Source organism: Anser brachyrhynchus (genome assembly GCF_964034855.1).
Source record: "Anser brachyrhynchus genome assembly, chromosome: 7".
NCBI lineage: Eukaryota > Metazoa > Chordata > Aves > Anseriformes > Anatidae > Anser > Anser brachyrhynchus.
Genome location: NC_137701.1, coordinates 39,588,222 through 39,613,463, shown reverse-complemented (window position 1 = coordinate 39,613,463; position 25,242 = coordinate 39,588,222). Strand labels below are relative to the sequence as shown.

The following is a 25,242-nucleotide window of genomic DNA, read 5'->3' as shown; positions in this document are numbered from 1 at the left end:
TAACAAGAAGTTGGTCATGCTGCAGCCTGTGAATCAGCATCTGGGAAAAGCAAAGCCTGGAGCCTGCTCCCTCCCTTCAGGGTTGGTGGTGCCTGCCCTACGCTCCTGTTTCTTCTGTACCTGCTGCAAGCACCTGCACCTTACCCCTGCACTCAGCTGGCGGCCGAGGTTAGTTCACTTCACTGGGTTAAAGTTGCTCAAAATAGCTTAATCTACCACCCTTAGTCTCCTCCTCCATCCTTCTCCCCCCAAAAGTAGCATGACTCCTTAAAGAGATTGGTTTATGGAAAGCAGGGGCCATCTCCCCAACTTTAACAACTCCGAGCAACTGCTGGAGCTGGATTCCTCCAAACAACAATTCCATTGAATTAACAGGGGACCCGTTTCATCGAATTAGCCTCCCTCACAGGAGCTGACAGTGGTCAGTTCTTTGGTATTGCTACAGCTTTCCCCTTTTTTCCAGCCACAGTGGTTGTCCTCATTACCTGGTGTGGATATGAAACAAGCAGGCGAGTTACAAAGGCTCTCCTGCCTCCTGCCCTTCTTAAGAGTAATTACATCAAGGAGAGTTAGCAAGGTGCAGCATATGATAAGACATTATTATAATAATGGGATTTATTCCAATGGATTACCAATTATTTAGTCCTTTTATTTCCCTTATGTTTCAAGCTCTTACCCTGAATAGCAAATTGGTAAGTCATGACAAGTAGGGGCTTAGCCATAAAAGAATTAATCCGTATTTTTCCTCTCTTATCAAGAGCTCATTGTGGAGCAAGATAGGTAAATCTCTATTTTCCTGTTGGAGTAGGTATAATCTGCCATCAGTAAGAATGCACTAAAGAGCCATCTTTTCTTAGCAATATTGTCAAAAATAATATCACATTGTCTGTAGTGCAGATAATACTGTATTGTCCCAAACTTGCTATTTTTACTACTTGACCAGATTACTGTGAGTTGAACAGCCTAGTAGGAACGTGGGTTTTCAGTTAGATTCAGGAATGATCCGAACTTCCTTCAGCTTGAGAGCTTCCAGTTTGTTCCAGACACCCTGCTACCTCACTTAGAGCCTTAAGTGATTGAAGGCACGACCTACAGTTTATTGGGAAATTACATCACAAAAAACATGACCTAGGATGGTATGGAAAAGCACTCATACTCCACTCATAGCATCTTAAGCATTATCACTATCTATTTCTCTCATTTCTGAAGCTTTGCCTTTTTTCGGATTGTATACTTAGAAGAAACACCACTGGAGCCATGCTCTGCTTGGCTTTATCGAGCCACAATGCATCAGGGCATGAGTATTTTCTTGCTACCTGTACCACAAATGTAAAAGAATACAAACCCTTCCTACGACTGTGGTGCAGGTTCTTCAGCTAGATACTAAGCCCATGGTTAAAATCACCTCAGCAGACTTAGAAATGGTTTGACAGCAAGTTCTGACTATTCCTGAAGAAATTCGTAAGCCAACCTCAGCTGGGAGGGTTCACTAAGTGTCCCAGGATGTCAGAAATCTCCTAAAGGATTAACCAATTACCTCCCCTAGGATGGGGGCAAATGGGGTCAACCATAAGAAAACAAAATTTAATTTTTCTGTAGATAACCACCCAATATGACCAAGCTGTTCAGGTGGTAAGAAAACCCAAAAGAAGGGAGCCGTGTAACAGAGGTACTGAACAGCAGCAAAACGTGGATTCTGCCAGGGAGATGGTCCCACAGGAATAAGGGAATAGACACCTGGGCATTTCAGAAGTGGAAAAACAATTTCCTATCCACAGAGCCAAAAGAATATTGCTTACTTTCACTGCTTCTGGGCTCCAGGAATGAGCTGTGGAGCTGGGAGATGAAAGCTTCAGGAGAAAAAGAATAACAAGGTTGAATTTCTGCTGTATTTAACATTTCAGTGCAACAAACAGACATCAGTATTGGCCAGTGGAGTAACTTATCAGCAGGGAGAGCAGCTTTAATGTAGATTCCATTGATCCTCGTGCCTCAGCAATGGCCATCGAGATGAAATTTGATGTTTGTCAGTGCTGAGAAGCATCTGTGGGTAAAGAGGTGGTAAAGGATTTCTTGCAAGAGGTACCAAGAGGGCTGGGATGCCCAGAACAAAAGGAAATTTAAGTGTCGAGGGTGGTTACTGTCCCACAGACACCAGAAGACACTGTTAGAAGTACATCAGGGAAAATGCTTACAAACCCAGAACATGTGTTTTATGGGGAACGAATAAATAACTAAGCCAAGCACTGAAGAGCAGGCAACAAAGTGAGCCAAAAAGTGCTGAGAAGGCGGTTAGGAAGAACTGAGGTACAGAAACAATCTGTGTGCCCAGGAATCACCAAAGGCAAGGAGGCCTGGTAACAGCTCAGGAGATTTTGGGCTACAGACCATCTGTCCAGGCAAGCTACAAGTTTAATAACAAGCTACATGGGATGTGCATAACTAACACTCGGTCACCCATGACGATTATCCCTTAAGCAATATTTCCTTTGATCAGGCAGGTAATGTCCTCTTTGCTGATCGGGGACTACAGGAGCTCTTTTTAGTCCCCTTCCTGCAAGTTGTTCCTTTACTTAACTAAACCTTGTGCCTCCTTACTTCACAATCCAACAACACCTGGAGCAATCAAAGCAGAATAAAATACATGGTCCTTACAGCAGTATATAGATCAGTTAAGAATAAAAAAGTAAATAATTGAAGCCAACACACCTTCACAGAAAGGTCAGAGTTTGAAAGAGTACCACCAGTTGACAGATATTCCACCTGAAAGTGTTTGAGCTATGCTAGCAGGGTGTGTAAGAGCAGCCATTGTTTCTGATTTGGAAAACACTTCAAGATACGCTTAAAGTGCATATCTAAGTATGTTAAGTACACACATAAATCTCAATCTTCAAATAAATTATTCACATTATGCAGTCATATAGAGTGCTTACCCATCTGTAAAAATGGTTTTGCTTAAAAAATTCATTTTTACCACTTTGCATAAAATGGCAACACATTTATTCAATGCTCAAAATATTTTTTCCAAGTTACTTTTTTTTTTAAATTTTGTGTTACTCAATAAACACCCAAAATAAAAGAACTGTAACTTGGAAAAATTGGATTTGCTTTCCTCAATTACAAGAAGCAATACACAATCATAAAATCAAAAAAAAAATTGCAATTCAGTCAAAAAACAAACCACAAAATCTCCACACTCTTGAATTTTATTGCGAGGGAGAGCAACACATTCACTGTCCAAAAGATAAAGTTGAAAAAAAAGAAAAATACTTTTATCTATTGGGGTCCAGAAAGAGTTAAACAGCATTACAGGCAGATGATGCCATCTTCTGGTGTCACTTACAAAGCTGTTGATTTAAAGCCACGGTGACTAGTCTAGTCAGATCATCATCAGGAAGATGGGGGCTGCTGGGAGTTTAAGCACCGCTTTATCCCCAGGGCAAGGTTCGATGAAATAGCATCAATTCAGGAGCAGTCAGCGAAGCACTAACAGCGAGGGTGGGAAAGCAAGCGCTAGGCTGGCACCGCCTGATCCACGGCTTGCTGCCACCAACCCGTCCCCAGGGCCGAAGCAGGGCATCTGGGGCCGCTGAGGCAGGGCTTTGCTGCCGGGGGGAGCACCGAAAGCCAGAGGGATGCTGCAGAGGTTCTGAACGTGCAGCTGGTACTTGTGCCCGCTCTCCATCAGTTGTCTCCTGCCCCATTTGCTTTTTGCTAGCCTTATCAGAGTTGCAAAGCTGTATCTGTTCTGTTACATGTTTTTTTCATATCGTTATCTGCTACAGTTTAGTGTTAATTATCTCCCCTCCTTCATTTACCCCTTGCTCTTTAATTGATCTGTCTACTTTATCCTCCCTGGGTTAATTACAATTGTATTAGTTAAATCAGAGTGCAATGGATTGAAACAAGATGGGACTAAACAGATTTTCCCATTCTTAGTCACAGAAACTGTCCTATCTTTGGAAAACAAACAGTGTAACAAGGGTGCGGGGAAAAAAAACAATTCTGCCGCAGGTAAGGCTCAAGATACCTCATTTTCTGCACAGGATATTTTGGGCAATTAGGTCTCTTCAACCATGTTTGCACATCCATTCCTTTAAGAGGGTTGTGTTCACTAGCAGGAGGATAAACACACAGGTAAGTGCTTGTTAAGCTAGGTGTTTAAAAGGACAGAGCAACATAAGTATTGCAGCCCGTTTCAAACTCATCATATTCTTAGCCAATGGACTTTCTTACCAAACAGAGATGAAATCAATATTATATCCTCTCAAAAGTGCAACTTCGCATTCACCTTCTTGCCATTTAAGTGAAGCTTTCCAAAATATTTACCCAAATGTATTCCCATTTCTTACATACGCTGTTCTCACACTGTCACTGACTTACTAAAAAGAAATGCTGCCATTTAAATGCATTTAAGCGCTCTACGAATAGCTGTTAGGTTGGTAAAGGTCGGTAGGCTCGGAGGCAGACTGCAATTGCTCGTATCTAAGGTCTTCAACATAATGAGTTGGTTGCATTAGAAGAAAAATATTTATCCTCCACTTGCTTTTGTTCAAATGCAAACACTGATCTTAATAGCTAACCCAAACTATAGTGCCTGATCTGCTGCTACACACGAAACAGCTCTGCCTGTTAGATACGTCTTTCCTTCCTTCCCTCTCTTCCGAGTAGTTTACTGCGAAGGTGTGCTTTAATTTATGAAGGTTACTCTCCATCTTTCTAAGATAAAGTCTGAACACTGCAAAACCTAAAAATAGAAGTAGGGAATTGAGATTTGAAACTGTTTCTCTAAAATCAAATCCAGGAAGTCGACTGCCATGACTAACCTGCGTTAGGAGTGCTTAGTGCGCTGCAGCCTTCAGAGCCCTCTCGTTGGAAGGTAGGAATTCCTACCAGGACGCTTTATTCTAGAGGTCTGAGCAGCTCTTCCCGAAAGGTGCTGGAAATTGAGACGGTGCTGACTAGCTGTGAGCATGATGCTGAGTCCACTTCAGGAGAAATCGGTCACCCCCTGGAAGGCTGCCTGAGGATTCTGCTTTAAAAATCAGAATTACTGTGAAAAGGAAATAGGAAAGCTGTTATTCCCCACAAAGGAGCTGGAAGCAGAGGAAAATGGACTATCGGGGAAGGAAGAGAAGTCTCAAAGTCAGAGCCTCAGGACAACAGCAGAGGGCTGTAATAAGCATCTTGTTCGTCAGGGGAAAAACCAACAACCTACAATCTCCTATTGTAGAGGTTGAAAGAAAAGAGATGGCTCTGAAAATAGAATAGCATATTGTTTAGATGATATTCGGAAAGGGGAAGTACTATAGCAGAATTAGAAACGAAATGGGGTAATAGTTTTTCAGACTTTTAACACAACCATGCTGTAACATCATCTGTGGTACAGTGGGAAGGAAGGAGAAGAACAGCAGAAAAGTCCTCCATTTTTCTGGAGTCGGTCTGTAACAGTTTTCTTGCTTCAGGAGGTGCATCCAGCACCTGCGGAGCTCTCAAAAGTACAGCTCAGGAGACAAAACAGGACTTCTGGAAGTTCTCAGCTTTAGCATTTAAATGCTAAGCAGTGAGGCCGAATATTAACAGATTAAAATCTGGTTCAACCCCACCTGAGCTCATCTTCCTCCCCCCCCATCAGAACAATCAGTACTTGGCTTCATACAGTGAAAGTTAACATTCGAAAGTCACAATGCCTGCAGTTAAGCACATATCAACACTCAACAGTTCATCTATAGATTAAATGCATTAGATAAACACAACTAGAAAAAGAATGTTTTCTACAGAATCTGAAATTTCAAGTACGGCTCCACATATTACACCTGAAGTCCAATATAAAGTGTTTTAGACAAACCAAATTCAGAAAATCTTAGCCGAACAATGTTCCTGAATACACAGCAAAACAGAAACCACTATTCCAATCAGATTACAGCTATGCATTATGTTCAAATAAGGGAATTCAAAAAGAATGGTGTACTTTCAATGCACACTTTTAATACAGTGCACACAAACGACTCAGTTATTGGTATTCCCCGCTGTATTCTGTGTCAGGAGAATGTAGAAGACTCACTTTTTTTTTCCCTCTAAAGAAATATTTCTACAGACTACAGTGTTGTTCATCACTTTCCTTTTCTGGCACTTCAGGCCCACAATTAATTACTAGAAATTCTTAAGACTATTATAGTTCTACTTCACTGTAAAGCTACATCAGTCCTAATACTTTAAATGAAACTCATTCACCATATGGCACACTTACCTTTGGAGTTCAGGAAATTCTTTTCTCCACCTCATACTTTTCCAGAATCTATTAAAAGCTAGAAGCAGCAGCTAAAGGTTTCTCAAGTAATTAGATGAGGATTAGACTATATCAAGTCATAGATACATAGCAACCTGAGAGACATTGTCAGTCCAATTTACCACGAAAGTGATCTACATTTGTAGTAGAAGAGCATCTACTACAGAGCACTAATTTGCAAAGCATACAGCTTTCAATCTGCAGAAGAAAGTGACTTTACGTTTTTATTAAACCACAAAAAGGTTTTGGGGCTAAATTACAGAATAAGGTTATTTTTAGGTATTAAGGAGAATAGCTCTTTTCTGACTCCCACTTGCAACAATTCTGCTTCCAAAAATTTAATTCCTGCTTCAGACTACATAATCATTGTTCCCAGAAGGGAACCTCGTTCTACAGAACACTTCAGACAGACATGAAAGGATCATGTACAGTGCGCACCTGGTCAGAAAATGGCAGTTCCAATCGAGGTATGATGCAGAAAGGGATGGACAAGCGTGCACTTGCACACAGGCCTCTCCCTCATGCTGAAAACCCCAGTCCTGCCGCTATGTTTTGCCCGATCAAGGCAGTAACACCGAAGTGTCACGCGTCCCTCCGAGTATTCTCCAAAGATACAATCCAATATTCTCTCTCCTTGCGGACTTGACAGTGAATAGAAAATAAAGCACCTGTTATGCAAAAACCGATTGATTTTAGACATCAGTTTCCAAGAAGCTCTCAGTGTTTAACTGCCCATTTTTAACTCACAGAACCTAAGACAAAGCACATTTAAACACAACTGAGATCAAGAGAAGCTCTCTATATAAACATTTAAGAGAAAAAAATATATTGACTTCATGACACACAGGGTAAAAATCACACTTTTACTTTTTTAAAAATAAAGGTGCACAAGTTACTCTTTTAGATACTTTAAAGAAAAATCAAAACACCGAACTGCAATGCTAACTGCAGTCCGACTAGAATTGGCTCTCAGAAAAGAGCACATATCTACGCCTACATCACCTCTTCACAGGGGTAATAATTCGTTCCAAACTTCAGGAATATAAATTACAAAAACTAGAAGAAAATTAATCTGTGGGCTTTACTTTGCATGGTCCCCTGCAACTGATCAGCAACATACTTGTTTCTGCCAAAGTATGTCTTACAGGAAACAAATCTTCCAGCTCCAAGTAATTTCCTTCAGAAGCAAAAGTACTTAATGTAATGATCTGACACCTGGCAACCATTATCTGGTGAAGCCCTGTGAAGGTAATCCAACCCTGGGGCTGGCTAGACAATGTCCTGAGGCTCCCTCCAACCACCAAGATTCTGTGATCTATAAGAAACATGGAACATTACCCAAATCACAAGTGGAGAACCAAACGGTCGAAAATTCAAATGGTTTGACCAAGAAAATTCCTGAGGTTATAATATCTGGCAGAACAAGAAATTGTCCCTTGTCCTGATTATTTCCAAGTCTACTGGACCATCCCTCCCCTACTGTATACTTTAAGAGCCAGTAAATAAATCACAAACTGAAACCTTTTGGAGAATTAAGTGCACATGCTCCAGTCAGTCATCGAGACCTCTCACATCGTCTAAAACTTACGCTAGCATTGCTTGCACATTGTGAAATAAACACATATGCAACATGTCCATGTTTTGATATGTATTTTTATTTCCCTGCAGTTTTCACTTATCAAGAACAAGTAACAGGGAAAGTTGTCTGAACTAGTGCATAAACAAACATTCTGAAACACCACTACACGTATCTAATTTACAAGAACCGTATAAAAAAAGTCACTAAAACACTACACTACGAAGGTGTCCAACGCTTACAGTCAGACTTTTTCCAACCCGTTACTTGCCTTGTAGCCACAGGAAAACTCTCCAAAATTGAAAAGACAATCTTGCCACAACCCTCCCTCCCCCCCACCACCTGGGATGGCTCGATATCTAGACATCCAATAATTATTGCAATGATATATAATGCAATACATACCTGGTAAAATATCCTTTATGTGGTGTGTTACAGTTTTAAAGCCGGTTAAAATATGCAGTCTTCAGATAAAATGTAATCAGTTGAAAATTTTCTCGTATCTGCACAATTTCATGTGTGCTAGATGCATAATTTTCCTAGTCAGTTTTTTCTCCTGTGTAATTATTTTTTATAAACTGGTATTATAAATAGAAATATACATTCAAAATATATGGAAAAGTGAGTTACTACATTAAATTTGCATGTATCGATCCATCCCTTTCCCCTGCACAGTAATAGAAAATACTATTTTGCCTTGAACTTCATATTTGACAGTGAAATGCCACTAAAGTATTTACCAAAAAGTCCATCTAGTCAAATTGTGAAACAAAATGAACCAACTGAAAACTTTACATTTCCTTTAGAAAAAAATTACAAGAATTTTGTCTCCTAGCTATGAATCTTTAACTTCTTTTTTAGACACAAAGTTGGATTTATTTGTACAAGATACAAAATGTAAACATGGCAAAATAAATAGTTAAAACAAGTGATGCAGGATCCCATTTCATGCTCATGATCCCATTAAAGAATTATTTTTTTAATCCATTCAGTTGCAAATTCAAGTGCAAAAGCATGATGATGAATATCTACTATTCAAGTAACAGAAATAATATTGATGATACAAATAAACTATTTTACAAGGTAGTGATTTTCCCAATTTTACAAAATTTACATTATATATCGACTTAATACACGATATAATGATAGTCCATTTAGGTCCATTTTAGTTCTCTGTGATCCACAGAGTGCTGTATTTTGCATTCAGTTGGAATATAAATGACTACACCATTAGCACAGGTTGAGACACTGGTTTGAGGTTATGTCACTTCCATTGCTACTGTTGTCTCTGCTATGCCATTTAAACCCAGTCGTTCTGGTTCATGGTTCTCTCTGCAACAGAAGAAATATTCAATAATTACAGGTAGAACAAACATACTTCCTTAGGCAAATTTCAATGATTTCTTACAGGCTCTATGCGTTTTTACACGGCTGTTACTTGGATCAGGGACAAACCTTAACACGTACACTAGAAACAGATCGTACAAAACTAAATACTGGCATTTAAGAACTGCTTTTGCTCCATTAACACTGCAGTCCCTTCTACAAGATTAACAAAGGCAATCCAACTTCATTTATTTAACTGTAAATTACCATCCTAAATTATGGGTAAGAGTAATAAAAAGTCTCCTGGAGGAACAAAATCAAGATAGGGCAATATGACTCGGTATCAACTACCAATTATTCTATTAGTGAGCAAGGCATTGTTCTAACCTGTGTTTTTTTCTCCTGTTCAGTTTCAGCACTAGCACAAGAAATCTTATTTTCTTTCTGAATTTATTACCATCCCCTGGAGAGAAGCCTAAGGCCTATTCAGCCAAGGTGGTACTTTTTCAGGCACTTGCTGACACTACTTGAAACATCCCTCTGACTTTATGGAAATAAGAGCTGAACACACTAATGCTATAGAGGTATGCTTTAAAGCACAATTACTAATTTAAGAACAGCTTTTCCTCACTCTATGCAGTGACTACATTATACATGTGATTTTGCATCTCAGCAGCTCTTTTTAAGATCTCCAGAAGCATCGAGAAATAATCCATAAGCCACATTCGCTAATGCCCTTTATCTGATTTCTTAATCCATGAACAGACTTAACTTTTTTTGAGCATCATACCATCCAGCAGAGGCATTCAAAACAAAGTCCAAATACTGCCCTTTTTAGTAAACTTAGCCAACTGCAAGCTCCTGCCACTCCTGTCAAATATCTAGTTAAGTATCCCAAAATGATAATGCTGCTAGTCAATATGAATTTTGTATATTCTTATATGAATAATTTTATATATTCTTATATAAAGTATTTTATCTATATAAGATGCAGGCTGACTCATATCTATTTTCTATTTTGCATATAAATGTGTATACACGTGTATGTATAAAATAGATGCCAGTCTGCATCTTACAATACGGCTACATAGAGCTGTAGAGAAAACGTGTAGAGTTTGAAAGTCTGCAATGAGAAGGGACAAATGAAAATGGTTATAATGAAGCCATTTAAACACGCTGAAGTTTACCAAAACCAGTGTGCCAAAAATCAGCGGAAGCTATCCGGGCATTAATCTGCAAAAAGACAGTATTGCATCGGCTCTTATCGTTTGTCATAGTCCTGCTGAAGATGCCAGCAGCTGGATGTTTTTGTGTGGCTGAAGCTATTCTGAGGAATCTCGGAGGGGGAAATGATTCTATTTAGTGCTCTTGTGGGGAGCTGGGCACATGTGAGGAGACATTCAGGTAACGCAAGTATAAAGTCAAACTGTGCACCAGAGTGCTACACACTTACCTTGCTATACTGCTGATGGCACTGCTAGGAGTTACCTTTGGCACTCTGTCCATACTGGCAGCAACTGTGGCAAGTTTTAAGGCTGTTGGCGACGGTGCTGAAGTCCTTGTATTGATATGCACATTGACTGGAGAAACAACACTGACATTGTTGAGGTGCACTGCGTTAGTCAGGCAAGAATTGTTCATGGGAAGCGTTTGAGGGCTGCTTGTGCACAATGCTGGAATTAAGTGGTTTGTGGTGGTGTGGCCAACTGTCCTTACAAGCTGTACAGTTGAAATCCCTGGGCTGGATGATAAAGCCATGTTGGTGGAGTACAACGTTCTAGAGGTTCCTGTTACAAAGAAAACGTTATTAATTAAAAATACGCCATTACTTAGATTCGAAGTCAAAGATTAAACCCCAGTGGTAATGTTTTAAGCATACATGTCACTGGAATTCTGCATGTAGGTTGTTTTCAAGATTTCAAAAAAAATACAAATTTTAGAAACATTCCCAGTTTACACTAACAATCTTAAAAATTTCATTCACAAAACTATCAGGAAGTAAAAGAGATGACAGTATCACAAAGAGGTTTTGTATTGCTCAACTTTCTGTACCCCATTTTAGGTGTCTTAAATTAAGGGGCAACATTCCCCAGAAAAGCATATCAAATGGCTCACACCTCAGCTAGGCAACACAGAGACCAACACAGAAGCCAAGTTTTGACGCTTTGAAGCACCTCCTCGCCTCCCACCTTATTTGAGTGGCAACACAGATGTTCTGGGGACCAGCATCCCTCAAGGAAGCAGAGCTTGGGGTACAGGACCAGGCAATACAGAAGCCCCCTTCCAGAGTATGCAGCAATGCTGTCTGCACTACTGAGTGGTGGGAAACTCAGGGTTCAAATTTCAGCTAAAATCAGGCACAGCTTATATTCAACCCAAAGGTACACAAGTTTCCTCTTGGTATCCACTGATCTGTTTTTGATAACAGTGGAACGAGGCATGTTTTTTCCCTATTCCTGCAAAAAGCTGTCTTCAACCAACGTTTCCTAATTTAAGTCTTCCTATATGAAACTGGAATAGCTATTTTACATCACTGCCATTTACAGCTTTGGAACAGTAACAAATCTAATTTTATGTGCATATTTGCAATGTTTTTCATCAGCCACAAAGCTGCTATCAGCATGGTACACTACCACGTGCCTGATCTTATCCCCCTCAAAACACTGCCCTCTCAGATATAATATTACAGCAAGTTATACATAGTTGTCTTTTTCTTTCCTGGAACTGTTCCACTATATTGATTTTATTCAGCTGTGGTTTTTTCTCTTCTCTATTCATTTCATTTCATCATTAACCCAGCCTGGCAGAAGGTCTATAAAACTAATCACGACATTAGCTATTAGAACAACAAATTACTATGAAAGCCTTTTATTTGTTATGGCAAATTCCAAATAACATTTCTCTCTTGGTAACATGGCAACTGCACCAGCATGACCAGCACTGCTCCTTTGATAACAGAGGGCCAGAAGTGGGGGGTTGAAATAAGGTAGTGAATGCCACTCTATACACTCCTGCCTAAATTTGGAAGGAATCCTATATGCAATGAAGTCTGACACCTACAGTAATGTCAGAAGAATTGCTAGAAGTAGTTGATTAGTAGAATTTCATCTGAATATGGAAGTGAAATAATGACCAAACAACACAGCAACTTCTCTTACTTTCTTTTAAAAGCATTTAACTATTTTTAAGCATATTTTATGCTTTATATTATTTATGTCAATGTGTAATTAAAGTGCTATCAGTCATGTTTTTGAACATAACAGATTTTTAAGAGATAAAGCCTACAAAAGAAAACAGAAATTATGTTTACAATACCAAGGGTAAAAAACACAGTTATTACCATACTAACCTGCAGGTCATTGCACAAAATTATTTAAAAGTAATATTTAAAACTGTAGCTGCTACTACTACTACAACGAACTCAAATACATTATTTTGAAAATACAAAATAGGCCAGCTTGACATATTCTCAACCCTGCAGAAGATCACAAGTTTTAAGAAATCATCACCTGAAGGCTGGACAACACCATTAATATTGTTGTGGCTGGTGTTTTGTTCCTTCGTTACCTCACTGCGACTCGGAGCAGGTGCACTAACCACTGCAGATGCAGCAAAGTGGGCACTGGCTGAATCAAGCGTTTTTGACATACAGTCAGAGGTGCTGGAGCCCTGCAGGAAAGGAAAAAATACATATTTTTATTTCTTTATAATTATGCAAGTACAAAGAAAAATACCACATTTGGATTACCACACTTGGATTGTTGTAACACCCAATTACCAGCAAATAAATAAGTCTCTTGCTCAACTTTTAAAGCACAGTCATAGTATCCAGATAAAGAACCCCCCCCCCCAACAGGTTTTGATGTTCAAGTTTAAAAAGTCCTCATTCAAAATAGAGAAAACAAAGGTAGTCTGTGCTGTAGCTGGCACAAATATCTTCCAGGCATGAAGTAAACTGGAAAAGCATTTTGACCAAAACCTGTTCTATATTCCTTCTGAACTGTAACGTATTTATTGAATTGTTGTTATATCTAGGCTTGTAAGAGATTAAAACCACAGTAAGCAAAAGGAAGATGGAAGCATGTGACAATTTTTAAGGTGCATTACCTGTGCTTTCGGATGTGTCTGTTGCGAGGAATGCTGAGATTGCTGTTTCTGTTGAAGCTGAGCAAGTTGTTGCCTCTGCATTTGGACTAACTGCTGTTGATGTGTCTGAAATTGTTCTTCTGTGATACCCCCTGTTACTACGGAAAAGAAAGGGAAGCCGGTGTGAAATATGCCTGCACAAAACAAATACAGCTAAGATGCAAGAATGGGCCAGTGCTGGATAACAAGTGGGTGAGAGCAACTTATCCTGTGTTAGATGCTTGCAAAGATTTTCATGTATTCCTATGTAAAAGGGAGGCCACGCTAAGCTTGTTCATAGCGTTCTTTTAACATCGATTCAACTTATAACAAAAGGATTCACAGCTTTCTCTGCTTTTAAGCAGCCTCGATCTTTGGTAGTTGTCCCTCCAGCAGCTTGAAGCAAAAGCTTCGAGAATTCTCCTCCTGGTTTGCAGAGAACGAGAACGCCCTAAAAATCACGCTGAGGAAGAAGTACACTAAGCTCAGCTCTCACAGTAAACATCTGTGAGTTTATTTCAGTACAACTTTCCTTCCTATAGTCCTTAACTGTTGCCCTCTCCTCTGATACCAGAAGGTACTACGTGAAGGAAGCACAGCCCTAACATTCAAGAACACCTACTTCAAGAGCAATGTGTTCTGTAGGTGCTAGCTTGCATGGGTCGCTTGTATGGCTGTATACCAGCTATTTAAGTACACATCAATCCTCACTTGAAAGGATGGGAAACTAATATACAACAACAAAGCTAATCTCCATGTCTAAAACAATGTTTGCAAATACCACAGAGCAATGTTTACTTAGCAAATCCAGTCTGACCTTCCAATTTCACACTTTGCTTTTTGCTGAAGAAAATGCTGAAGCTTCACCTGAACGGAATTTTCTTTCCTATTAAACTTGCTCCATTGAAAAAGTTTGAGTGACATACTGAATTTATTTGCAAGAAGCAAGTTAACACTACCCCAGTGGTACCATACGTCCAACAAGTAAGGAAGGGAATGGTGCAGTCAAGAAAAGACGTTTTCAATATTCCCCATCTACCCACCCAAGAATTGCAAATACGATAAATTCAAAATACTGCTTAGTGTTTAGTGTTAAACCTGAGTTTTGTGCAGGCAGTACTAACCTGAAAACTAAGTTTTCCTAGGAAAAAGTAAACAGAATTCATTTTTCAAAGATTCCTGTTAACTATACTTCAACATTTTGAACTGTATTTTTCGAAGAGTGAAGCTGTCATTCATCTCAAACACTTGCATTCTGCAGGAACATCATTTATCTCATCAACAGACAAGAATCTAACAAAATCCGAAGTGAGCTACCTTTCAGGGTCTGGGCTTTTCATTTACTAGCTGCAGTACTCCTGTAGTACGGCTGTCCTGAAATTCTCTTCTGAGGAGGTGCCAAAGTGAAGACTGGCTATTTAGAAATTACTAGGGAAACCTCTTCTCTACTGCTACATCATTAAAACAAGCTTCAACTATGTAAGGAGGGCACTTACTCCCATGATTTATACCATTAACCCTATTAGATTATTGGGATTTTACTACCAATTCCAACGTATTCTAAAAATCCCTCCCCCCGTTAGTTGTGCTGAGTTTGCTCCCCATGAAGACTTTTACCTATTACCACAAGCATTTAATTCCCAGTTCAGTCAGCAAAACCTGCTAGGTTCCCTCACAACAGGCTCCCAAAACGTGTTTCGTTACTAAAGGCAACAGAGCCAAGAACAGCGTTATGGAACATTACGTATGTATGTAATTCTATTTTTAAGCTCTGAGGTAACAAGTTCCAGAACATCTTTTGTTTTGTTAAAAATATTTTAGAACCAGCTTATATGTCATGCAAAGAGATGTCTAAAATACATTTAGCCACAATTAGCTATTATTTGTCTGCAGTACAGGGGCATTTATCTAGACTCAAAGTCCCACTCTGCTATGAATTGTGAAGACAATACAGAAAACAGGCTCCACTGCAGACCACCATCCAGTTTAAGGCTAGCCTGTGTATCAATCATATGTTTTCAACCTCCTCCTCCTCTCAGTTTGACACGAAGCCATGGAACACACAGTTACAGGTACAGGGAAGATCACTGTAGCAATGTCATGATTGCTTCCTCTGCATTTACGTGTTTAAATTCCACCCGGTTCGGTACCTGTCACCGGATGTTTATTCGGTCACACTGAGCTCGGCTGTTATAAAACAGCAGATGTTCACTAGCACGTTTACTATCATTTCCTTTTGCAAAGAAAAAAAAATTAATGGTCTTTAAAAAAACAACTTCTACAATACCCCAAGGTAGCCTTCAAGGTCGTAGGTAAGTACAAGCATCCTACACTTCTCATAAAAGCTTCTATTTACCAGAATTACCATTTCCACTGCTAATGGGATTTTTCTTTTTAGTTATTTTATCAGTCTGGCTGTAGTGAAGTACTACAACAGAAAAACATAAGAAGTTAATGTGAAATTCAGTCTTTTAGTTTCCTCTCCTCCTCCTTCACATCTTAGGCTTAGATTAGTATGTCATTTCTCTTAGGATTTGAAGGCTTTAATCAAAGATCATTTATCAGGCTGCCTGAAAAGGTAATACTTCATTAATCTAATTACTTCTACATGGTATTTAATTCTGGAAAAAAAATACCTCTAAAAGGTAAAAGCTTGTTCCATAAGCCAAATTCTTCAGCTGAGAATGCTAGTTGTCTTTTGTATCTAGGGCCATGGTAACTAAACAGATACCATTCGAGTGGGTCACTGCAACTGGCAGCTGAAGCAGACTGGAAGCCAAACACAACACGGTGTCCTGCAAACTGCTGAAAATTCTGCCTAAAGCCTACATCTTTCTTCAGCTCCATAAGGGAGGTGAGTTGCACTCTGGGAATTCAGACAGCCAGTTAAATATTAGTTTGCCGATGGCAGTAGTGCCATCTGTAAGTTCCTTTAAGTTCCTCCTAAATTCCTTCCTCCACCACCTATCCTAATTACCAGCTGCATCCCGTCAGCACTTTCATTTTAGGTTAAACAGAATTCTTCCAAAATTGGCTTTGGCAAAGAGACAAGCTTAGCTTTTCAGATGTAACGTACAAGACTTCAGAAAGTTTACACAACTGATCAAAGGGATAAGATGGTTTCAGTGATCTTGTCTCAGAGTTCCTCAAATTCAGTTCTCCCATTTGGGGTTGTTCCAACACAAGCAAGAAAAGAAAATTAGCGTGGAACAGGGGCTCTTTAGTCATGCACTGATTAGGCACTTTCAAGAAGAGACTACTGACTCTAAGTCTTCCTTGCTGCTTGTACAGTGCCTAGCATTTGGGAAATTCCATTGTAACAGTTGTTTTATTTAATATTAAGTGAAAATATGATGCAGAATTAACTTTAAATATTCTTGCGCACTGAAAACCAAAGCAACTCCAAGTCTTCTCTAAACTAAAAACAAATAGTTTTAGTACTGTCATTGTTTCCTCCACTCATTGCTTTACGCTTGCAGGTAAATCTCTTCTAAAATGAACTCATTTCAACAATCATCTCTCTAACAGAATTATTTTAGTAAGTCCAGCAGTGGTAGCTGTGTTGACTTAATGCACCACCAGACTTTGATTAGCCCTTTTAAAATTAATTTGCTATTTACTAAGGAGCAAGTCTAAAACTGTAGTTCCTTTTGGCAGCTCAATTACTTGGTAAAGAATTCTGTTACCTTATGGCATCTGATCTTTTAATAGAATTACCAGATCTGTTTTGGAATTTGAATCTGGAAAGGAAAAGGTCTTCCAAAACCGTAAACTGCATAACGTACTGCAACTACTGAGGTATCACTATTCTCACCCGAATGTAGTCTTCAGACAGACTGTCAGGATTATACAATGTAAATAAGTTACCATTTCTCTACGAAGTGGCTTAGAACCATCAGATTTTGTTTTATGCATTTTAACATGTTCCTCTATTACCTCTACTATCATTAAAATAGGTATTGCCCTATTCTTTCATTTTAGATCTTTCCCTAACAGCTCAAATCCTAAAGTATGAGTGCTAGTAATCATAGTAATTATATGAGCTCTGTCATTAATTTACCATGTAGCAACCAACGATTTTCTTCTTTAGTCTTGATGAGACTGTTACCTGATTAAGAGCTTTTTTTCCTATGTATACGCAGTTCCCTACCAAAACAGGGCCCTTCCCTCCCACCCCCCCGCCTTCGCTGAACACACTGCTAAAATGCTGTTCTCATTTTTGTTTTATTACATGCTATCCGTCCCCTAGCTATTACATACTAAAGCCAGGTACGGATATTTAACAAATCTCTTCAACCTTTTTCTTTCACCCAGATACATCAGCTTCTACCTCAAGATATCCTCCTCCGTTTTTTAGGTGTACTCCATCCTCAGGAAAGAGATGTGTCCACAGCAGCATTCAAAGCCTTACAAGTTTACATCTAGTTAGTCCTTCGATAATCTATTGATACTTATTATACTATCATCAAAAATTCTACAGAAAAATCAACTTATCCTGTATCTTTTTAAGCAACTTTCCTTACCTTGATGCCATCATACTTTTTTCATTCAAACAGAAATCTTGCAGTATTACTTGCTCCTCTTACATAAAGAACTATCAGCAAATTCTTCGTTGTTCCTTACAGCTTATGGTCCATGCTTCACGTCCTTAACTCTGACAAATAGTATTCCCTTCTATTTTCTGCATTTGCTTTAACACCACATCTCTCGATTCTTATCAATAATCCCATCACACAAAACTGCCCCTTTCTGCTACAGGTGCAACTCTCCAGCCCTTCAAGTTCCTTACAAAAAGAAATTATACAAAATATGATCATAGCACATCATATCCGTTCTCTTCATACAGCAGCAAATTATTCTCGTGCAAATCTCTCCATGAGAGAGAACACAACATAAAGGTTGCAATGACTACATCGAAAAATAAATGAAGTATAGAAGTATTAGGCTGGAATAAGCATTCTGTGCTTATGTCAGTGCTATACTGATGTTATTTAATAAGCTAACATGCAATCTTTTAAAATCATAATGTAAAGAAAATTGATTTTGTCTTCAGGAAATTTAATTTCTACACATGAATTTCTAGAGGTATGTTATTAAAGATTAAATTCCAAATCCTCCAACTGACTTTAAGAGAGATGGACCATTCCACATCCACATGAAGTTCATTGCGGGATTCGGAATCAGCCTATTGTATCCTCTGATTATCCTGTTTTACAACACCAAGTTCTGTAAGTACACAATAGATGGGAAAATACTCAGACACTTACTGATGCTTGGTAATAGATCTTTTGGCATATCTCCCATTGTTTGGCATTTTACAGAATCATACATACTTTTAATAGTATAGAAGTGACAATGTTCAATTTTAAGTAATTACGACTCCTAGTATATGAAGCAAATGATAAGACCAATAATGTAAATTTAAAGCCATTTTTTGCTTCTGGTAGTTTTAATTCCAATGTAAGTGCTTCTACATCGAGATAACTAACAAGAGATACAAGGATCAGAATAACATTGCATATATTTTATATTCTTGTGAAGATACTACTAGAGATTTTATTTACTTTAAATGTAAAACTGTTTATATGTGAACTGCTGTCTTGCTTATTGAGAGTTACAATGTCATAAAGCTGAATAGAGAAAGACCGGCTATGAGAGCAAGAGATCACCTTTAAGGGAAATCCCCTATTGCTCTTAATCTGTTGGTTTTCTGATAGTGGAGAATGCTGGGTGCTCTGACTGTCTACATCACTGGAGGCTTCTACTGTCAAATTTTTTACTATGACGTATCAACAGAAAACAGTTTTGCAACTTCTTGCTGCCTGCTCAGTCAGTTTACTAACTCACTACTGGTTTCTTGAGATGTTTAGCAAGATTTAAAAAAACATGACCCTGTTGCTGCTGTATTCCCACCCTACCCCCCCCAAAAAAAAAATCACTGCTTCTCTTTTGCATTCATAAGAGCATAATTCTGTCCTTAAAGAATTTCAGGCCAATAAATGTCTAAAGACTCAATCACATGTAAGCAATCCTGACATACAAGCAGAATCCCTCCTTTGCATATTGCATGTTTAAGTCTAGTGCTTTATCAAGATTCTATTGAAACTCCAATTAAAGCAGGAGGAAGAGGACTGCTTGAAGAAAAATTCTAAGAAATATAAAATAGTTACCTTGCATCTTTGGTTTAGTTACATATCACTAGTGAAGATGTTACCACTCCAGTCCCAAGCACAGAAACAAAAAACCCACTGTATTTAATAGTTTCAGTCCCGTAAGAATTCAAATCCTTGCCTACCTGATATGCCATTCTTGCTGGTGTTCAATAAAGCTACAGATGCTGCAGAAACTCTTTTGTTATTCACAGTCTGCCCTGGTTTCCTTGAGGTACATTCTTCACTATCACTGTCCTGGAGATTTAGTAGCCTTGGCTGAAAACACTGCAGTCGACATGATCTGATATTGCTTAGTATTTCAGAAAGGGACAGTCTGTTTTCACAACGTTTATTGGAAGCATTGGTCCGTGAAAAATTAGAAGAAAAGTCTAAAGTCTGGGAAGAGCTTGAAAAACTGTTCAGCATTTCCGGGTCTATCTGCCTCAAGACAGGATCATGTTCTGTAGATATTCGGTCCATTATAACCCTGATTAAAAAAATGGAAAAAAGATGTTAGTTTAATTCTCTCTTTCTAAATACTCTTATCCTTTGAAGGGTAACAAAGTAAGAACAATGCAATTGTACCTTCCACCCCTGCCAACTCGTCTTCTCGCAAATCCTATACATCTTCTTGGAATTGTAAGGGTTGTAAGGCAATGCCTGAACCTCAGTTTGTCCAATTCTGCCAATTCTGAATTTTCATATGAAGAATTAATTTGGTCCAAACGAGGCTGTAAAGAATAAAGAAAAGGCAATTTTGCATTCAGTGGTTAGGTTACTGAACTATTTTAGAATGTGCAACACAGTATTAAAAATACTGAAGACATCCACAGAGTTACCACTGGATTCCATCCTTCTCTGACAGGTTCATCCGGCCCACTGCCTCCATCTGCTAATGGCTCACCTGACATTTTGTCAGAAGGTATAAAGGACAGGGAGCGATTTTTTCATTGTCACAGCCTCTGAGTTTCAGGCTCTTAGTAGCCCATGGATTACCTGCGTGAAAGGCTGCATCTTGACTATGTTTTATAATCAGCTGGTGACCTAACCTTCACAAATTTGTCTAAGCCTGTTAGTAAGGGGTCAGTAGGGTAAAAGCTTTTGTCTGTAAAGATGTATATATAAAATGAAAAAGTTACCAACAGAAACCTCCTAAAAGTATATGCACAACTCCAGTGTTAAGTATCACCCTATAAAAGAATACTTTTAGTACTCATTGTGACCAAAGAAATACCCAGGCGGCCTGTTCATTTACCTGGGATCCCACTGAGTCAGCTGTACAAAGCAGTGACAACAATTCCCAAGTCAGACAACGTGGAACTTAAATGCGTAGATATTTTTCAAAAGGGGATCCTAAATTTGCAGTTTAGCCTTACTTGTGAAACCCATACTGCCAAGGTTAACAGACGCTGATCTGCACGGTCTTTGTTCGATACACAACATTCAATTACCAGACCCTGATACCCTGACAGCGTATTTGCTGAATCAGCTTACCTTAGAGTAGTTTTATTACTCCATGAAAACCTTCTTTATAATAAACTCAAAGCTGCATAATCTTTACAAACAAAAATGCTGTGTGCTGTCTGAAATGCCTTATGTGACAGTCAAATATTCTTTAAAATAATCGATTTTCATGATCAAGTGAAACCTACAGCAACAGAAGTGCTACAGGTTCAATTTACATAAAGAGATAAAATGTAAATGGCTTCAGGAGTTAAAAATGCAACCTAACATTAAGCCTCTTAAATAACCTGTTTCTAAAGAGCAATAGAAAAGTAACAGAAAATAACCAAAATGTGAGATTTCAGTCATCTTGACTTATTTTGGAAAAGTTAACTCAGAAGACAAGGAAAAGAAAGCATTAATTCTACACAAGAGAAGCCTGCAATGATTTCAAAATAAAGTTTTGACCTAACTCCACAGAAAACCCTTAACAGGTTAGACCTCTCCACTTTCACATCAAAATTTACTCGGTGCCCCAGCAGAATCTCTCAGCAGGCCTGAGAACTGAGACAACCAGCAGCTAATGAGCTTTACAAGCTGGAAAAAAAGATGTGTTAGGAAAAGCGAGGGAGCTGGGGGGAGTCATTCCTTTTTGGCAATGGCTCAATGGGGCTGCTGGCAGTGCATTATATCACCTTTAGGTAATTGGAATAGGCAAGGAGAAATATTCTTGTGAAAAACTCACTTATTTTCTTTGGTTTCACCAAATCATCAAGGCTTTGATAGTGAAAGTGGGAAACAGAAGAACTGTTACATTAGCACTGAAATAAAAATGACAAAGCTAAAAAAACACATTACATCCAACAGCAGATAGCTTACAGCATAATACTGGCATCCTGCTCTTCTCCTGAAAGCACAAGGTCCATCAGGATCATTTTCTTCTTCTGCTTCTGATATTGGTGAGGGTACCTAAACCAGAAAATAAAGTCATTCTTCCAACTGCCATATGTATATAATAATACGCATGTATTAAAAAATTTAATATAACTAATTAGCTAATATAGTAAAAATATGTTTTATACTATAAAAGTTTATATAATATGAATTGACATTTATATAATAAATACTATCTTCTCTGAAACATAGCTTAGAACACAAAGGGAAAAATCAAAATGCAACTGTCTTACATATAAATCAGCCGTCCAACAGTTACTTTCTATTTCAAACTATGCTGTCCAAATTACAGGTAGTTGAGTTTTTCATTTTCTGTAGGCTAAAATTTTATAACACATTATTACCTGCGGGAACTCATCTTCATCTGAACTGTGGAAGTCATACTGTTTAATATCACTCTTGTTGATAACAGGCAAGGGCTCAGCAGAGGGCTGTTGAGGAGTTACCACACACTCTATTTTAGGTTTCTTTAGATACTTCTTCTTTTGACGGACAACATCTGATACCTCCTCCTTTAGAGATGAATGATGAGGATGCTGTTTGTGAAGAACACACACAACATTTCAGCAAACGAAGTAATTAATCTTGTTTCTTCATCTTGTGCTTTAGAAAAACATTACTGCTCATCTTGCAGAGCCTCTCAACACGCAGCATTTGCGGACAACTTCAGACACACAATGCAAAATTTATTGAAAAGATCTGAGAAGCCCCAAAACTTGCCTCTAATTGTCTTTAGAGATGTTTATTAATAAACTGAAAGCTTTCAAGCTACATGACTAAGTTAAAAAAAAGCAAGGAATCTTTTAAGTACACTCAGTATATTGTAATTGGAAATCTTATTCCAATTATTTTCTTAAGCCTCAGTTTCCTACACCAATCACTTAAAATTTTCTCAACTGCTCAAAACTATTCACAAGAAACGTTTTGTTTTCTGTTTCTTGCATTGTTCCCATCTTTTGTAAGATTTAATGCTATTAGTTTTTACACTGTTTATTTTTTTAAGGTTTTGCTGACATAAGTCCTCTGAAGCAAGCAACTCCAGTAATATTAAACTGTTCGCTTGAACAAAAATGCTTTTAAACTTCAAAGCGCTCAAATTAGAAAGATTACTTTTCTTTCCAAAATTTTCAATTAAAGAGTAAAAGCCATTGAAGTTTTTAAAGCGTTTTAATTTTCCCCAAATTACCACTTTTCAATAGCTGACTAAAACTAACTCCAGTGACGGAACTCAGCCGCGTAACCAGAGATGAGAAACAGAAGGCTGAACAAAAGAGAACCAAGGAGAGGGACTTGTATCACATTCAGTGACCACTGGGTGTCGCAGGTGCTAAATACAAACTTCAAAAGGTGCTCAACTCATAACTTGTATTCCAGATTCTCTCTCAAAAAACACATCTTGATCCGAATGTGTGTGATTACACACTAACAGCCATCAAGTCACACAGACAAGTGAAAACAAGCTTACAACTAATACAGTCTCATAAAAGTGAGCAGAAACGCTAAGAATCCAGTAGTTTGCTACAGACACGTGATATAGCATGTCTCCATGCAGGTTCTTCCTGTACTTCACTTCATTCCCAATGTGCTCACGTATTCTGTACCTACTAAACATAAAGCTCTCTACTTACGGTGAACTAAGAAAGCTAAAAAAAGTCCTACCACCAATAAACAATATGTAACCCCCATATAATCTACTACATTCTTACATATTGAAAATTAAGATGACACTGTAGCAGGAAAAAGGTGACTGCTAAGTAATTGTTTCACAGTCCACAAGAGAATTTGAAGAAAAAAATACACAACCAAAATACTGAAGAATAGCTCCTGCGCTGCTACACCCTCAAACCACATGGCATAAATACCTTCCTAATGAGAAATGTACGTGTCCCCATAATAACTCTACTGCTATTACAAATTCCATTAAATGGTTTTAAAACCAATGTTGCTCGCAACATTTTTTTTGTTGCTTGCAACAAGATACAGCAGTTATATTCTTCAGTCTGCAAATGTTACCAAAGATCACTTCAACAGTTCAGAATAGCTTCTGGAATCCTTGAGCATTCTAGCTGTCAGCCAGCAATCAGACTCTTTGCTAATCAGTATTCATGGACAACACTACCAGAAAAATTCAGTGCTCTAGTCTCCTGTCAGAGGGAAAAGGAAAAATAACTCCCTCGCAGTCTTGAGGTCCTGATTCCCATGTAAAGCATCCACGCTTACATCATCTTAAAATGAAATGGACAGAACTGTGAAAAACAAAGTGACTACTACAATGCTGCTGTTTGGTGACGCAGGCCAATTTTAAAACTTACCTGAGAAAGAGGACAAACACTAAACAAGCATAACAGATTGCTAGACAGTCTTCCAATGCATACATCTGCAGGGTATGTCCAGAATAACAGGTAACAACTGACTTGCAGCAGAAGAAAGGTTACCTTAATTTTACATTCTTGAACTTTGTGATGATTTCCATTATGAAGGGTGGATGGAGTTGTGCTCATCTCTTTTTCAGGTCTGTTAAGCTTCACTTCATTGAGGATTTCACCTCCGTAATCACCTAAATGGTACCTTCAATTAGAAAAAAAAACGTGATTAAAAGTGTAATAGTGCATTTCCACTGAGAAATGTCTGAAGACCAAGTAACAGGCTGCATAAAACCCTTCTGTTTTAGCTTCTAAACTCTACAGAGCAATGTAAGCCTTCAGCCACACGTTTGCTGAAGACTAGCATCCATACAGAAAAAAATTACAGGTGGTGTCTTCCAACTTATTTAATGAAAATGAAGGCCTTAGCATTATAGATGACTTTATACAGACAATTTCAAAGTTTACCTTTTCTCTACAACTTCCAATGTTAAATGCAATAGCTCGCGTTTTGTTTTCTCTCTTCTCTTAATCATCTCCAAAATTGTTATGGCTCTGCTAAACTCTCTTCTCAATTTCAACATCTTCTCATAAGATGCTTCATCATTCTTTCGATTCTATTGAAAGATTAAGGAAATTTCACATCAAAAGAAAAACCTGTGAGGCATAACTAGCGACAATTTTGAAAACACACCATACTGCTGCTGCACGTGAGAATCAACAGTACATTCACAGAAGAAACTTTTCATAGCACATAACCTCGCTGGTAGATGCCACAAAAAGCAAAGGAAAACCAAGTTTTAGGATTAAGTTGAAGAAGAACTCTTCACTCATTTTCCCCATGCCTACTCCACTCAGATAAACTACCACTGGTTTGGTAGGTAGTCAGAACAGGGAATTCAGGACTTGGTGCCTAAAGCTTTTTCCACTTTGATTCTGTACACTGTCAGGTTGTGTGCACTTATGTACAGATTTTTAATTACTCAACATTTTCGAATCAGTCTTCGCCATTCG

The 25,242-nt window shown here is 38.4% G+C and overlaps 1 protein-coding gene across 2 annotated transcripts in view; it reads right to left on the bottom strand.

Annotated features, from left to right (window-relative positions):
* Positions 1-7,924: 7,924 nt before the first annotated feature.
* Positions 7,925-25,242, bottom strand: part of EPC2 (enhancer of polycomb homolog 2) — a 41,253-nt gene continuing 23,935 nt past the window's right edge. For both annotated transcript variants that reach the window (XM_080599216.1, XM_080599217.1), the window contains exons 5-14: positions 24,697-24,845; positions 24,301-24,433; positions 22,210-22,401; positions 21,791-21,880; positions 20,054-20,199; positions 19,612-19,955; positions 13,299-13,435; positions 12,701-12,860; positions 10,645-10,978; positions 7,925-9,197 (exon numbers count right to left, since the gene is read on the bottom strand). In XM_080599216.1, coding sequence (XP_080455342.1) covers positions 9,125-9,197; positions 10,645-10,978; positions 12,701-12,860; positions 13,299-13,435; positions 19,612-19,955; positions 20,054-20,199; positions 21,791-21,880; positions 22,210-22,401; positions 24,301-24,433; positions 24,697-24,845 — 1,758 coding nt within the window. In that variant the 3' untranslated portion in view covers positions 7,925-9,124. The remainder of the gene's footprint in view (positions 9,198-10,644; positions 10,979-12,700; positions 12,861-13,298; positions 13,436-19,611; positions 19,956-20,053; positions 20,200-21,790; positions 21,881-22,209; positions 22,402-24,300; positions 24,434-24,696; positions 24,846-25,242) is intronic.